Source organism: Saimiri boliviensis, chromosome 12, assembly GCF_048565385.1.
Source record: "Saimiri boliviensis isolate mSaiBol1 chromosome 12, mSaiBol1.pri, whole genome shotgun sequence".
Lineage (NCBI taxonomy): Eukaryota > Metazoa > Chordata > Mammalia > Primates > Cebidae > Saimiri > Saimiri boliviensis.
This window is the reverse complement of record NC_133460.1, coordinates 43,195,327-43,208,984: the sequence shown is the minus strand read 5'-3', so window position 1 is coordinate 43,208,984 and position 13,658 is coordinate 43,195,327. Positions and strand designations below refer to the sequence as shown.

The 13,658-nt window shown below is 38.2% G+C and overlaps 1 protein-coding gene across 2 annotated transcripts in view; it reads right to left on the bottom strand.

Annotated features, from left to right (window-relative positions):
• Positions 1–2,294: 2,294 nt before the first annotated feature.
• The window catches only part of REEP3 (receptor accessory protein 3), a 108,024-nt gene continuing 96,660 nt past the window's right edge, over positions 2,295–13,658 (bottom strand). For both annotated transcript variants that reach the window (XM_039477779.2, XM_074382297.1), the window contains exons 7-8: positions 6,142–6,287; positions 2,295–4,291 (exon numbers count right to left, since the gene is read on the bottom strand). In XM_039477779.2, the coding sequence (XP_039333713.1) occupies positions 4,235–4,291; positions 6,142–6,287 (203 nt within the window). In that variant the 3' untranslated portion in view covers positions 2,295–4,234. The remainder of the gene's footprint in view (positions 4,292–6,141; positions 6,288–13,658) is intronic.

Below are 13,658 nucleotides of genomic sequence, written 5' to 3'. Positions count from 1 at the left end.
GGTACAATCTCAGCTCACTGCAACCTCCACTTCCTGGGTTCAAGCAATTCTCCTGCCTCAGCCTCCTGAGTAGCTGGGATTACAGGCATTCATTACCACACCCGGCTAATTTTTGTATTTTTACTAGATACAGGGTTTCACCATGTTGGCCAGGCTGTCTCAAACTCCTAACCTCAGGTGATTAGCCTGCCTCAGCCTCCCAAAGTGCTGGGATTATAGGCGTGAGCCACCTCGCCTGGCCTCAATTTAAAGGAGGTCAAACACTGAAAAAAATGCTTTTCATATATTCACTGTGTTCTTTTGAATTTTTATTTAAACTTCTAACCTCTTTAGATCATTACAAGTATATACCTCATAATAAAAGTGAAAATAATTCCATTTTAAATACTATCTAGAAAGACTTTAACATGTATTATATGTCCTAGTGAAGTAACACAAAGAAACTTCTTAAAACATAGGATTTCTCTCTAAAGCTTAAATGTGAGGCAGACAGACGTCTAACTTTAAAACAGATGGAACCCCAGAACACTTCCAGGATACATAAATCTGAATTATGTGTTACATTTTATGCCTGAGACAGCTAACCAATCCAAATTGATGGTGAGGGTTTCTGTACTCATTGTGTCTCCTAGCTTCCCTTTCTAACGTCCAAATTTAACAACTCAATTATGTTTTTCATAATCCTATGGATGACCATACCAGAATGTTTATAATTTTTATAATTTGCTCAGTGATTTGTAATCCTGAGAGTGTGCATATTTTTGTAATCCCTACGTGTGTGCACATATTTAATCAACACATAATAATAAATAATACCAATTCATGGACTTCAACATATGTATACTGGCATAAAAAAAGAAATGCAAATTGTCACAAATAAAATGAGTTTATTTTATATTAAAGTTTTCAAAAAACACACCTGTAAAATTAGCCACATACTAGGCTTAGAGATAGACTTTACAAAGAGATTATTAGAAATCTGCAAATTTATTTTCTCTTAATTATTAAAGTACATAGATTTAAAAGGTGTTAGAAGACAAAATGTTAAGTCATGGTCAATGTCTTAAAAAAGAGTTATTATACATTAAATCTGTAGCATCCTACTAAAAGATTAAATCTTAGAAACATTTCAGGAAAAAAGCTACACTCTTGTTTCTGAAAAATTTAATCTTAAATGTTGTTTTTTAAGAAATATATACCACATACCACAATAACAATGATCTTCTCAAAATTTACCTAATTGCTTCACAAATGAGTCAACTTACAGAGAAGAAAACACAGAGCATTGCTTTTAAATATGTAACTCCTTAATTTTCCTGATAAAGATAATCAAATGAAAATTTAGTCCATTCCAATTAAAAATACAAATTACGCTTAATGTAAGACAGCATTATATATTTCTTAACAACATAAAAGTTCAAGCATTTTCAGAGAGCACAGACTTATTTCAAAATAGGAAAAAAGAAAAAATATTATCTAACTACAGTAATTTGGAATATTTACATACTTTATAACACTGTAGAAATCTTTGGTGGTAACATATGGAATAAGATCCCTGAAAATACTTTGATCGCTTTGTCCCATCAATCAGTGTAGTCAAGTATTTATAATCAGTAATATTGGCAGTATATTTTTTTAGCCAAATACACACACACACACACACATCTATATATTGTGAAGTATGTGAGAGGGATCTTATGCAGGACCTAGATGGGCTTACATAATTAATTATTTAGCAATAAGGCTTATTTCTGGCTCCTTTTTATACCAGGAAAAAATATGGTAAACTAAAGAATGGATCAATTCTTACTCCTAAACAAACTCTGGAAATAGTTAAATACTAATGGACAAGTTGAATAAATGTACAGCAAAATAAAATACCAGCTGTAATTTCTGGATAAACTCAAACAGCTACCAAAATAGTTCCCTAAATAGGTTTGTGCATCTAATGCCATGCCCCATGTGCGGGCAGAGGAAAAAGCAAGGCATTGTATTCTATGGTTCCATTTATCTCTTTTAAAACCAGTAGACTGAAAAGGAGAAACAAAAAAAGATCCATTCTACCTTAAACGAAACAAAAACGTAGAGGCTGATTAGACAAAGTTCAAAGAAAAGGGCACGCTAAAACACATGTAAGGGAAAAGAACTAAAATTTAAGAAATGTAAAAGAGAAAGAAGAGCAAAATGATATCAACAGTGCTTAAGGATATAAGAAAGGAAACATATCAGAGGCAGCACTGTGGATGTGAAAGAGTACAGTTAAACAGGACTTGTAGTACCTCTTTGAGACTATCTTTGACGAAGTATTTTAGGTCTAGAAGTACGCAGGAAGAAATAATTTCTTCAGTTTAGAATAGTAATATCAGTTTACTAAAGAACAGGTTTAATACTGAGACTACACTTTACAGAGATAAAATGGTACAAATCAGCCCCCACAGATAATGTTCTTGACTCACATGACCTTATTAGCAACTTCAGATGACACTGCCTTTGAGTAGGTAAGACAGGGAGAGTGTAACAGTTATATTGAGAAGTCTAGTACCAGGTCATATAAATAAAAGTCTCTTCTGAGAATTTACAATTAGAATTCATAGGAATTTGGAATAGAAATTAGAGTCCTTCCAGAAAATAAGAGGCTAAAAATTAGGGTAAAGTAGATAAGAGTTATTCAGAATTAAACTGTGGGAAAAAAAACTGAATATTTACTTGTGTTATAGATGAAGAATGTGAAATAATCCATAAGATATTTTATGACTATTATCATGAGACACTGTTTGCATTATACCAAAGTACTCCTGTGTAAACATTATGTTCTTGGCCAATACTCTGAGGAGGTCCTGAATATACATTACCAGCTGGCTTCATTTCTTAAAAGGGAGACAGGTCAAAGATCTCCCAAATCTCTCTCATTATTTTATTTTTTGGACAGACAAGTAGAACAGTCAAGTAAATTACCTGAACAAGCATTAACAAGTACAAATTTGATTACTAATCACTAAAACCACCACCAAATTTATACTGATTTAGGGTTCATAATGCATAGTTATCAGTTCAAGCTAAAAAAGCCTTAAGCGTTCAGTAACTCACAATCTCTTTGAGATTTAAAGTTAAAAAGTAATGTGTTTAATGATGACTGTAGTTTGCGTTTGTAAATTATCTCAGCCAGAAGAGATTCAAATGATTTTAGTCAACACTAGTTTATAAACTAGCAGTACATGTCAATGCCAAGCTTGTGAATGGATTGGCTGAGAAAAATTGTATGAGTTAGAAGGGATCTAAGTGCTATATTGGTCACTGATTCTATTTCACAAAAGCTACCATTTTTAAAAGCTGAAAATGTAAATGGTGTTGACAAAATGTTAAATTCAACTACTCTGTACAGCTAAATATAGAAAACTGGTTAATGTTTAAAGCAACTTCTTATTTGTTAGGAAGATAATTAAAAATAGTTAAAACTGAACAATTAGCTATACTCTTATATTATTAAAATCCAAGGAATTTAACAAATGAAACCCAAAGGAAAAGAGATGATATAATTCAAGGCATAGATTTGACATGTGAGAATATGGCAAACAATAAAGATATCGTCAGTAAAACTTAAAGTAAATGTACAGTTGTAAAATAAGTAAACAATTTTCAAGTGTGCAAAACTAGTCAGGAATAAAAGTGCTATGTGTGGATACCTGGTTTTCAAATATTTGTTTCAAAAACTCTCAGCTGATGGTGGAAAAACTAGAAAGTATTATACAAGTAAAAATTTAAAGAATATATAAAACATACTTTATTATCTTACATTATGTCCTTATTATGTCTTGGCTGGATCTGAGGCCTATTTAATTACTAGATATAACACAAAAGGAGGTAAAAACAGTACAATATCACAAAGGCTGATTTATCCTGAACCATAAAAAGGCTCCTTTCAAGTATACTGTGGGTTTGTATTTCATCTTTTATCTCAGGCACTCTATGCTGCTGATGAATTTGAAAACGGACAACATGATTTTCTATAATTTCTAATATACATATTAGTACATCTTGCATAACAGCCTTTAGTAGTCAATATTTGGAAGCAATTGTTAAAGAAATAAAAATGATCTAAATTCATGAAAATAAATCCCATCACTGCCACAATTTAAATAATCATTTAAATGTATAAATCCTGAATATATCATGTTAGAAGACGAAGCTGATGTATTTAGCATAATCTGTCTTGGGATATTTGAAGTGTAGATGACTAAAAATACACTTGTGGTCTCTTCTTCACTTTATATTTTAGTGACCCATACCGTACCTGAAGAGAGAAATGTTTTATTATTAAGAATTAGATGATTACCTTTAAAAATTACATCAGATTTAATAGTTCATACTCACAGTCATTTTTTAACCTTTTTGATATAAAGAATCAATTCTCCTAATAAGTGCACATAAGACAGCACTATTTATAAACTCATAAAAATGTAGTTGGTACTATGTTAGATATATGTTACAGATTATTACTAATGACATAAATGTGTATATATATATATATATATATATATATACATATATACATTTTTTTTTTTTTTTTGAGGCAGAGTTTCACTCTTGTTACCCAGGCTGGAGTGCAATGGCCCAATCTCGGCTCACCACAACCTCCGCCTCCTGGGTTCAGGCAATTCTCCTGCCTCAGCCTCTCGAGTAGCTGGGATTACAGGCACGCGCCACCATGCCCAGCTAATTTTTTGTATTTTTAGTAGAGACGGGGTTTCACCATGTTGACCAGGATGGTCTCGATCTCTTGACCTGGTGATCCACCTGCCTCGGCCTCCCAAAGTGCTGGGATTACAGGTGTGAGTCACAGCGCCTGGCCGATGACATAAAAATATTAATGTAACAAAAACATTTATCTCATTATTTGTTTTGTTTAGTACAATGTCAATAAACATTGATTATAATGATCAGAGGCCATTCACAGTCTTCCACTGTCTCCTGGGTACAAAGACAATATATTATTATGGTTAACTGTTTACTATTTAATCTTCATGTAGCATTAGTTGAAGGCAAAACTGTGTGGATAATTTTGTTTGTGGCTTTCTTTTTTTATGCATAGGGCTGGGACTAGGTATTTGAACTATGTGATTTGCTACATAAGAATGCCATTTTCAGGTCGGGCATGGTGGCTCATGCCTATAATGCCAGCACTTTGGGAAGCAAAGGCGGGCAGATCACCTGAGGTCAGGAGTTTGAGACCAGCCTGCCCAACAGCTACTAAAAAAAAAAAAAAATTAGCCAGGCATGGTGGCGCATGCCTGTAATCCCAAGCTACTTGGGAGGCTGAGGCAGAAGAATTGCTTGAATCCAGGAGGCAGAGGTTGCAGTGAGCCAAGATCATGCCACTGCACTCCAAACTGGGCAGCAAAAGTGAAACTCTGTCTCAAAAAAAAAAAAAAAAAAAAAGCCATTTTCTACTTACAGTGGAAGATAAAGAGTTTACCATTTTCAAAATTTTCTGATATCCTGATACATCTGATCTGAATAAAGATTTTAAAATATAAACTACTGGCTGGGTAAGGTGGCTCACACCTGTAATCCCAGCACTTTGGAAGGCTGAGGCGGGAGGATCACCTGAGGTCAGGAGTTTGAGATCAACATGGAGAAACTCCTTCTCTACTAAAAATACAAAAATTAGCCAGGCATGGTGACACATGCCTGTAATCCCAGCTACTCAGGAGGCTGAGGAAGGAGAATCACTTGAACCTGGGAGATGGGGTTGCAGTGAGCCGAGATTTTGCCACTGCACTCCAGCCTGGGTAACAGAGAGAGACTCTGTCTCAAGAAAAAAAAAAAAGAAAGAAAAAGAAAAAGAAAAAATTAGCTAGGTGCAGTACCATGTGCCTGTAGTCCCAACTATTTGGGGTTGGGGGAGCACTGGCTGAGCCCAGGGCGTTGAGGCTGCAGTGAACTGTGATCGTGCCACACCAGACTCCAATTTGGGCAACAGAACAAGGAGGCTCTATCCCCCCAAAAAAGAAAAAAAAAAATCAAACTGCTGTTGTACCATTCCAATCCTTCATTTATGGATCATTAATACCCTAAATGATAACCCAGCAGGGAAATCCTTTAAAACTAATCATTAGGAAAACAACTCAACACTTAACTAACCTCTTTCCGGCCTTTGGTGGTTTTCACAGATTTCATGCTTTGGGATCTTCGAAGCCCTTTGTGTGTTAACATCTCATCATCTGAATATGGCCCATCCGCTTCTTCATCTGTTTTCTCATCGCCGTCTTTCAGTGGAATTCCATAACCTAAACAAGTTATCAAAAGCAGCATGTTTTGGTAAAAGGACAGCAGTCAGCGCTGGCTCTTTGTCCCATTTGTGTACAGTTCTTTGTATGGTTTGCCCCCAGTTACCCTTTTTGCATCTGGAATGTGCTCCATGCCCTTTATCATTAAACTTGCCTCTTGCAGGTGAAACTCATAACTCATTCCCTGATCATTCTTATTTTTACTATGCATTTTTCAAAATAATTATAAAATACTTTATTTTTGAGTAACACATCATCTTGTTAAAAGGTTAGAGAATATAAATAGATACAGAGCGAAAAGTCTCTTCCCACCTCCTTCCTCCTCTTCATGAATTCTAAACAACCCAAGCATTTGTGTTGTAGTCTGTCATTTGTACTTTTGCCTTAACTTAGGAATTAAGGCTCTTCTCTTCAGTGTGTCATATCTTTTGTCAAGATTGGGAATGGTAGAGTTAACTTGAGGTGTTGAGAAAGACCCCAGGGAGCTAGAACTTAGGGCAAAATAAGGTCACTGGGGGAAGGTGATGAGGATGGGGATGTTAGCTGCTGTTGCAGTTGCTGAGATAAAACCCAGCCAGGTAGGCTACAGTAATTAGAAGTACCGGCTGGGCGCAGTGGCTCAAGCCTGTAATCCTAGCACTTTGGGAGGCCGAGGCGGGTGGATCACAAGGTCGAGAGATCGAGACCACTTTGGTCAACATGGTGAAACCCCGTCTCTACTAAAAATACAAAAAATTAGCTGGGCATGTTGGCGCGTGCCTGTAATCCCAGCTACTCAGGAGGCTGAGGCAGGAGAATTGCTTGAACCCAGGAGGCGGAGGTTGCGGTGAGCCGAGATCGCGCCATTGCACTCCAGCCTGGGTAACAGGAGCGAAACTCCATCTCAAAAAAAAAAAAAAAAAAAGAAGTACCACAGACTATGTGACAAATACTAGTCAAAGAAAAATAGAATCAGGCAGATCAGTGAGAGATCATATGCAAGTATGCTAGAAGGCTGTTACATGTAGCTATAAAGACTTACTACAGGCCAGTATGCAAACATCCAGGCAGTCAGGCTGGTTATTGTCAGGAAGTCTGAGAGCATCTCGTGGCTTGGTCTCAAGGACAACAACTTTTCCAACCCTGAAGCTGAGGTTCTCAAACTTGAGTACATATTAAGAGTTACTTAGAGAACCTTTAACACAAGTTCTGACACCCCCAGAATTTCTGATTCAGCAGACTTGAGGAGGGGCTGAGAACCAATATTTCTGACAAGTTCCAGATAATGCTTACACTCATGGTCTGGGGTCTACACTTTACTGCCTAGGGATGCTGGAGACAGCAAGACAGGTTATAAAGAAAGAGGTGAGATTAGAAATCCCCATGAAGTTATAAATAGTCTTCTCCTTGTCTCTTCTCTTTTAATAGAGACAAGGAGCAAAAGTGGAAAGATTTCCAGCCAGGCGCAGTGGCTCACACCTGTAACCCCAGCACTTTGGGAGGCCACGGTGGGCAGATCACCTGAAGTCAGGAGTTTGAGACCAGACTGGCCAACATGGTGAAACCCCGGACTCTACTAAAAATACAAAAATTTGCTGGGCACGGTGGCTGGAACCTGTAATCCCAGCTACTTGAGAGGGTGAGGCAAGAGAATCACTTGAACCTGGGAAGTGGAAGTTGTAGTGAGCTGAGATTGTGCCACTGCACTCCAGCTTGGGTGACAGAGCAAGATTCCATCTCAAAAAAAAAAAAGTAGAAGGATTTTCAGGGTCAGGAGGAGGCAAAGGATGGATTCCCTGCATGTGATAAAAAATAAACTGGGCTGGGCTCGGTGGCTCATGCCTGTTCATGCCAATACTTTGGGAGGCCAAGGCAGATAGATCACTTGAGCTTAGGTGTTCTAGATCAGCCTGGGCAACATGGTGAAACCCTTTCTCTAAAAAAAATAAAAAAATTATCCAGGCATGGTGTTGTGCACCTGTAGTCCCAGCTGCTCCAAAGGCTGAGGTGGTAGGATCACCTGAGCCTGTGAAGTCAAGGCTGCAGTGAGCTGTGATCATGCCGCTGCATTACAGCCTGTTTAAAAAAAATACGTATTAAAAAAATAAACTGAACACATGTTTATTGGTCTGCTCTTCTAAGACATGAATAATTTGAGAATCACTAAGTAAACTACAAAGAGTTGTTAATAAGCTTGTTACTCTCATAATAACATAAAGCAAGTATAATTTTATGCTCTTAGACTTCTAGGCTACAAGTCAGAAGAGATTTGGAAGCGGCATCAGTCATTATTTAGGCCAAGATCCTTTGTTTTCTTACAGTCGTCCAAGGAAGTGTGTGTGTTCTGGATAGAAGAGACTGCATGCACAGAGGCACTGAGGAGGGTGGCTAGGGGACTGGGGATAGCTTGGAAGAAATAGAGAGGCCAGTGTGGCCAGGAAGGGGAAGGATCAGTGGTCCTGGGAAAAAGCTCCTGAAGCAATATTAAGTGTGAAAAAAAATGTACATATAGAAATATAAATGAAAGGATTCTATCCCATGGAAGTGAGCTTTTAGGTAATTTTAAGTTTTTTCATTTTTTCTTTTTTCACTTGCCAAATTCTCTTTAAAAACTGTTTCTTTTGGCCGGGCGCGGTGGCTCAAATCTGTAATCCCAGCACTTTGGGAGGCCGAGGCGGGTGGATCATGAGGTCAAGAGATCGAGACCATCCTGGTCAACATAGTGAAACCCCATCTCTACTAAAAATACAAAAAAATCAGCTGGGCATGGTGGCGCGTGCCTGTAATCCCAGCTACTCAGGAGGCCGAGGCTGGAGAATTGCCTGAATCCAGGAGGCGGAGGTTGCGGTGAGCCGAGATCGTGCCATTGCACTCCAGCCTGGATAACGTCTCAAAAAAAAGAAAAAAAGAAAAAAAAATTGTTTCTTTTCTAATTGAGAAAAATAAGACAGGTTTCAGATTGTCATTGCTAGATTTTTTTTTCTATTGATGTTGCTTATGTAGTATTTGTGATCCCAATATGGTAAAACAGAATGAGGAATCAAGGAAAAAGTCAGAAAGGAAGTAACTGTGATCAAAAATTTATCTAAGGCCACAAATGGAGCATAGGACTACAGTTCAACAAACACAGTCCTTGTTATTTTAATTGCCTCTAATTTTGCATGATTAGGAAATGGAATTTCGTTTAAAAGCTGATTATACATCATATTCTTTTCTTCTTTCCTAATTCCAGCTAAAAAAAAATCTTATTAGCTTTCTAATTACAGCTTCAGGAAAAGTGATGGATTGATTCATTATTCTACAAGTATTTTTAAAATTCTGTTATGAATGAGGCAGTATGCTGAATTATGAGGATACAAAGATGAAAAAGACACAGCTGTCTTTTTCTACCCTCAAAAATTTTAGAGTCCAATAGGGGAAACAGATTGTAATAGGCATTACGATACTATAATAAATACTATAAGTTAAAGACAAGGTGCCGGGGAGCATACAGTAAGAGAATATAATCAGCATGGGGTGGGTTGGAAGGGGTGGGTTATGAGAAAAGGCCTTGTAGGAGGTGGTGGCTAAGCTGAATCCTTAAAGAGTCATGATTTGGTATGGCTAGCATTTGATAGGGTGGGAGAACTAGGCTGGGGAGTTAATATACCATGTTATCTAGTTTGGACTTCAACAGAGAGCAATGAGGCCTGTGGAGGTTCAGGGAGGGTATTGAAATGTTTTAAGCAGAAGCGTAACATGATTAGATATGGGATCTATAAAACATTCTTTCGGCACTTTGGAGAATGAATCAGAAATGGATAAGTCTGAGGGCAGGGAGCCTAAGTGGAGAGGTTACTGTAGTACAGCAGGTCAGAAATTCAGAAATGACAGAGTCCACAGAGTGAGGACAGAGCAAGGAGCCAAATTTAGAATTTATTGAGAAATGAAATAAACAAGTTTAGGCTAGGCGCCTGTCATCCCAGCACTTTGAGAGGCCGAGGCGGGCGGATGGCTTGAGGCCAGGAGTTTAAGACCACTTTGGCCAACAGGGCAAAAACCCGTCTCTACTAAAAATACAAAAAAATTAGCAGGGTATGGTGGCACACGCCTATAATCCCAGCTACTTGAGAGGCTGAGGCAGAGAGTCGCTTGAACCTGGGAGGCAGAGACTGCAGTAAGCTGAGATCACAGCACTGCACTCCAGCCTGGCGATAGAGCGAGACTCCGCCTCAAAAAAAAAAAAAAAAAAAAAAAAGTTTAATTAAACCAATCCTTGAATCAAAGAGAGAGGAGACACTAGAATCAAGCCAAATATTTTCATTAAAATATACATTTTTCTGGCGGGGCTCGGTGAGTCATGCCTGTAATCCTAGCACTTTGGGAGGCAGAGGTGGGAAGATCACTTGAACTGAAGAGTTCAAGACCAGCCTGGACAACATACTGACACCCCACCTCCATTAATATGTTTTAAAAAATATACATTTTCTGTTTAACTTAAAACCTGAAAATGAATACCTTAATTTTTTTTAAAATGAAGTATGGCTGATTTACTTCTGATTTTGAGATTAATAGGTTAATTTAAAAAACAAACTAAAAAGCTCACTAACTCAGAGCTAAACACTGTTACCATTTTAGTAATACCCTTCCAAACTTTCTTTTATGTATATACATTTTAAAAATTAGGGATGAGTATGGTGGCTCATGCCTTTAATCCCAGTACTTTGGGAGGCCAAGGTGGGCAAATCACCTGAGGTCACAAGTTTGAGACCAGCCTGACGAACATGAAGAAACCCCATCTCTACTAAAAAGACAAAAAAATTAGCCTGCCGTGGTGGCACATGCCTGTAATCCCAGCTACTTGGGAGGCTGGAGCAAGAGAATCGCTTGAACCTGGGAGGTGGAGGTTATGGTGAACTGAGATCGTGCCATTGCACTCCAGCCTGGGCAACAAGAGCGAAATTCTGTTACCAAAAAAAAATTAGGTATATTAATCCATTTCCTCATCTACTTATTATTGTTTTTCCCCTACAATCTGGATATGTTTTCATATCAGTAAGTACAGACTGACATTGTGATGTTTCACAGCTAATAAACCACCTTTTGCTTAATCATTTCTCCTAGGCGTTTGGTTCATTCCGATATTTGTTACTATAAACAACGAGATGAACATTCTTGTATATATATCTTTGAACAATTGTCTGATTATTTCCTTATGACATATTCTTAGAAGTTTCTTGCTGAGCTAAAGGGAATAAATTTTGATTACTGCCAGATTGTCATCCAAAAGGATTATTCTATTTTAAAGTCATACAGTGTCTAAGAGTGTTCCTCAACAGGCTTGCTGTGGTAGATTTAAAACATGTCTACAGATTCTCTTCCCTTCCCTTAACATCTCAGAGGCCTTTGTACCTGCCTTAATGAATCGCCACAAAACATGTGATGGAAGTGATGCTGCTTCTAGGACTTCTGCAAGTTTCTCTTGGCACAGTGGCCTGGGAGCCTTCAGCTGCCAGGTGAGAAGTCCAACCACTCTTAGAGACCACATGGAGAGAACAGAGGGAGATGGCTGAGAGGCTCCAACCATTCTAGCCAGCAGCTGCTTGACTCTTTTCAGCTCAGACAGCAGATGTGTGGGCTCTCTTTGAGATTATGACTCTAGCCCAGCTGCTGTCAGACCACAGCTGCAGGAGACCCTGAACAAGAATTGCTTTGCCAAGTCCAGTCACCCCCAGATCTGTGAGCAAAATAGATGACTGTGATTGTTTTAAGCCGCTGTTCTGGGGTGGTTTAGTATGCAGCTATAGATAACTAGATAACTGAAACAGTTCACAACACAGAACGCTGTTCATTAAAAACTTTCTTTTGGCCAATCTGGCAAATAAAAATTATTATTATTACTACTTTTTGATTATCTGAGGCTGAGAATCTTTTTCATGTATTTCTGACCAGTTGTATTCTTTGGTAGAATTGACAATAATGGGCTTCCTGGATTGTTGAATCTGAACCCTTTGCCTATAACATATAATTTCTGATAGTCTGTAGTTTGTCTTTTTTTTTTTTTTTTTTTTTTTTTTTTTTGAGACGGAGTTTTGCTCTTGTTACCCAGGCTGGAGTGCAATGGCACGATCTCGGCTCACCACAACCTCTGCCTCCTGGGTTCAGGCAATTCTCCTGCCTCAGCCTCCTGAGTAGCTGGGATTACAGCCACGTGCCACCATGCCCAGCTAATTTTTTGTATTTTTAGTAGAGACGGGGTTTCACCATGTTGACCAGGATGGTCTCGATCTCTTGACCTCGTGATCCACCCGCCTCGGCCTCCCAAAGTGCTGGGATTACAGGCTTGAGCCACCGCGCCCGGCCTTTTTTTTTTTTTTTTTTTTTTTTTTTGAGACAGAGTTTCGCTCTTATTACCCAGGCTGGAGTGCAATGGCTCGATCGCGGCTCACCGCAACCTCCACCTCCTGGGTTCAGGCAATTCTCCTGCCTCAGCCTCCTGAGTAGTTGGGATTACAGGCATGTGCCACCACGCCCAGCTGATTTTTTATATTTTTAGTAGAGACGGGGTTTCACCATGTTGACCAGGATGGTCTCGATCTCTTGACCTCGTGATCCACCCGCCTCGGCCTCCCAAAGTGCTGGGATTACAGGTGTGAGCCACCACGTCCGGCCCCAACAACAATTTAAAAAAAGGGAAATGTCTACATTAGGAACTACGTTATTTTTAACGTACAAATAAGACTGATGGTTCCTCTCTAAGGCATTTCTACCTTAATCAATGGCCAATACTTGATCACTACCTCTTAGATAATAGTCAACAACTTTGTAAAGGTATTCATTCTTGGGAGACCTTGGAAGAAAGTTCACTATTTTTTCTTTTTCCTGAGAAAGAGTCTTGCTCTGTCACCTAGGCTGGAGTGCCGGGGTGTGATCATGGCTCACTGTAACCTTGACTTCCTGGGCTCAAGTGATTTTCCCATCTGCCTCCCTGGTAGTTGGGTTTGTATCACCATGCTTGGCTAGTCAAAAAAATGTTTTTTGTGGAGATATTTTTCCTTTTTAAGGAAAACCAGTTTTTCATTTTTAAAATTGGTTTTAATTATAAAGATGATTTTCAATTTCTCTCAAAACTTTTTTTTTAATAAAAAGTCAAATGGCCCCGTATCTAATGAACTTAACTCATTAATAAAGAATGTATTGAAGATCTTAGTTCTCAGCCTTGCCTTTGAATTAAAACTTTCTTATTATATGTGATAAAGTGACTAATGAACCATGTCTAATTTACATGTATGTTTCTAAGATCATGATTTTTTTTAAGTTTGAGACTATATTCACTATGACATGTTCATAATTTATACTAGAATATGCCTACAAGTTAGCTCTTGAAGTAGAATATGTAATTTCAACACATTT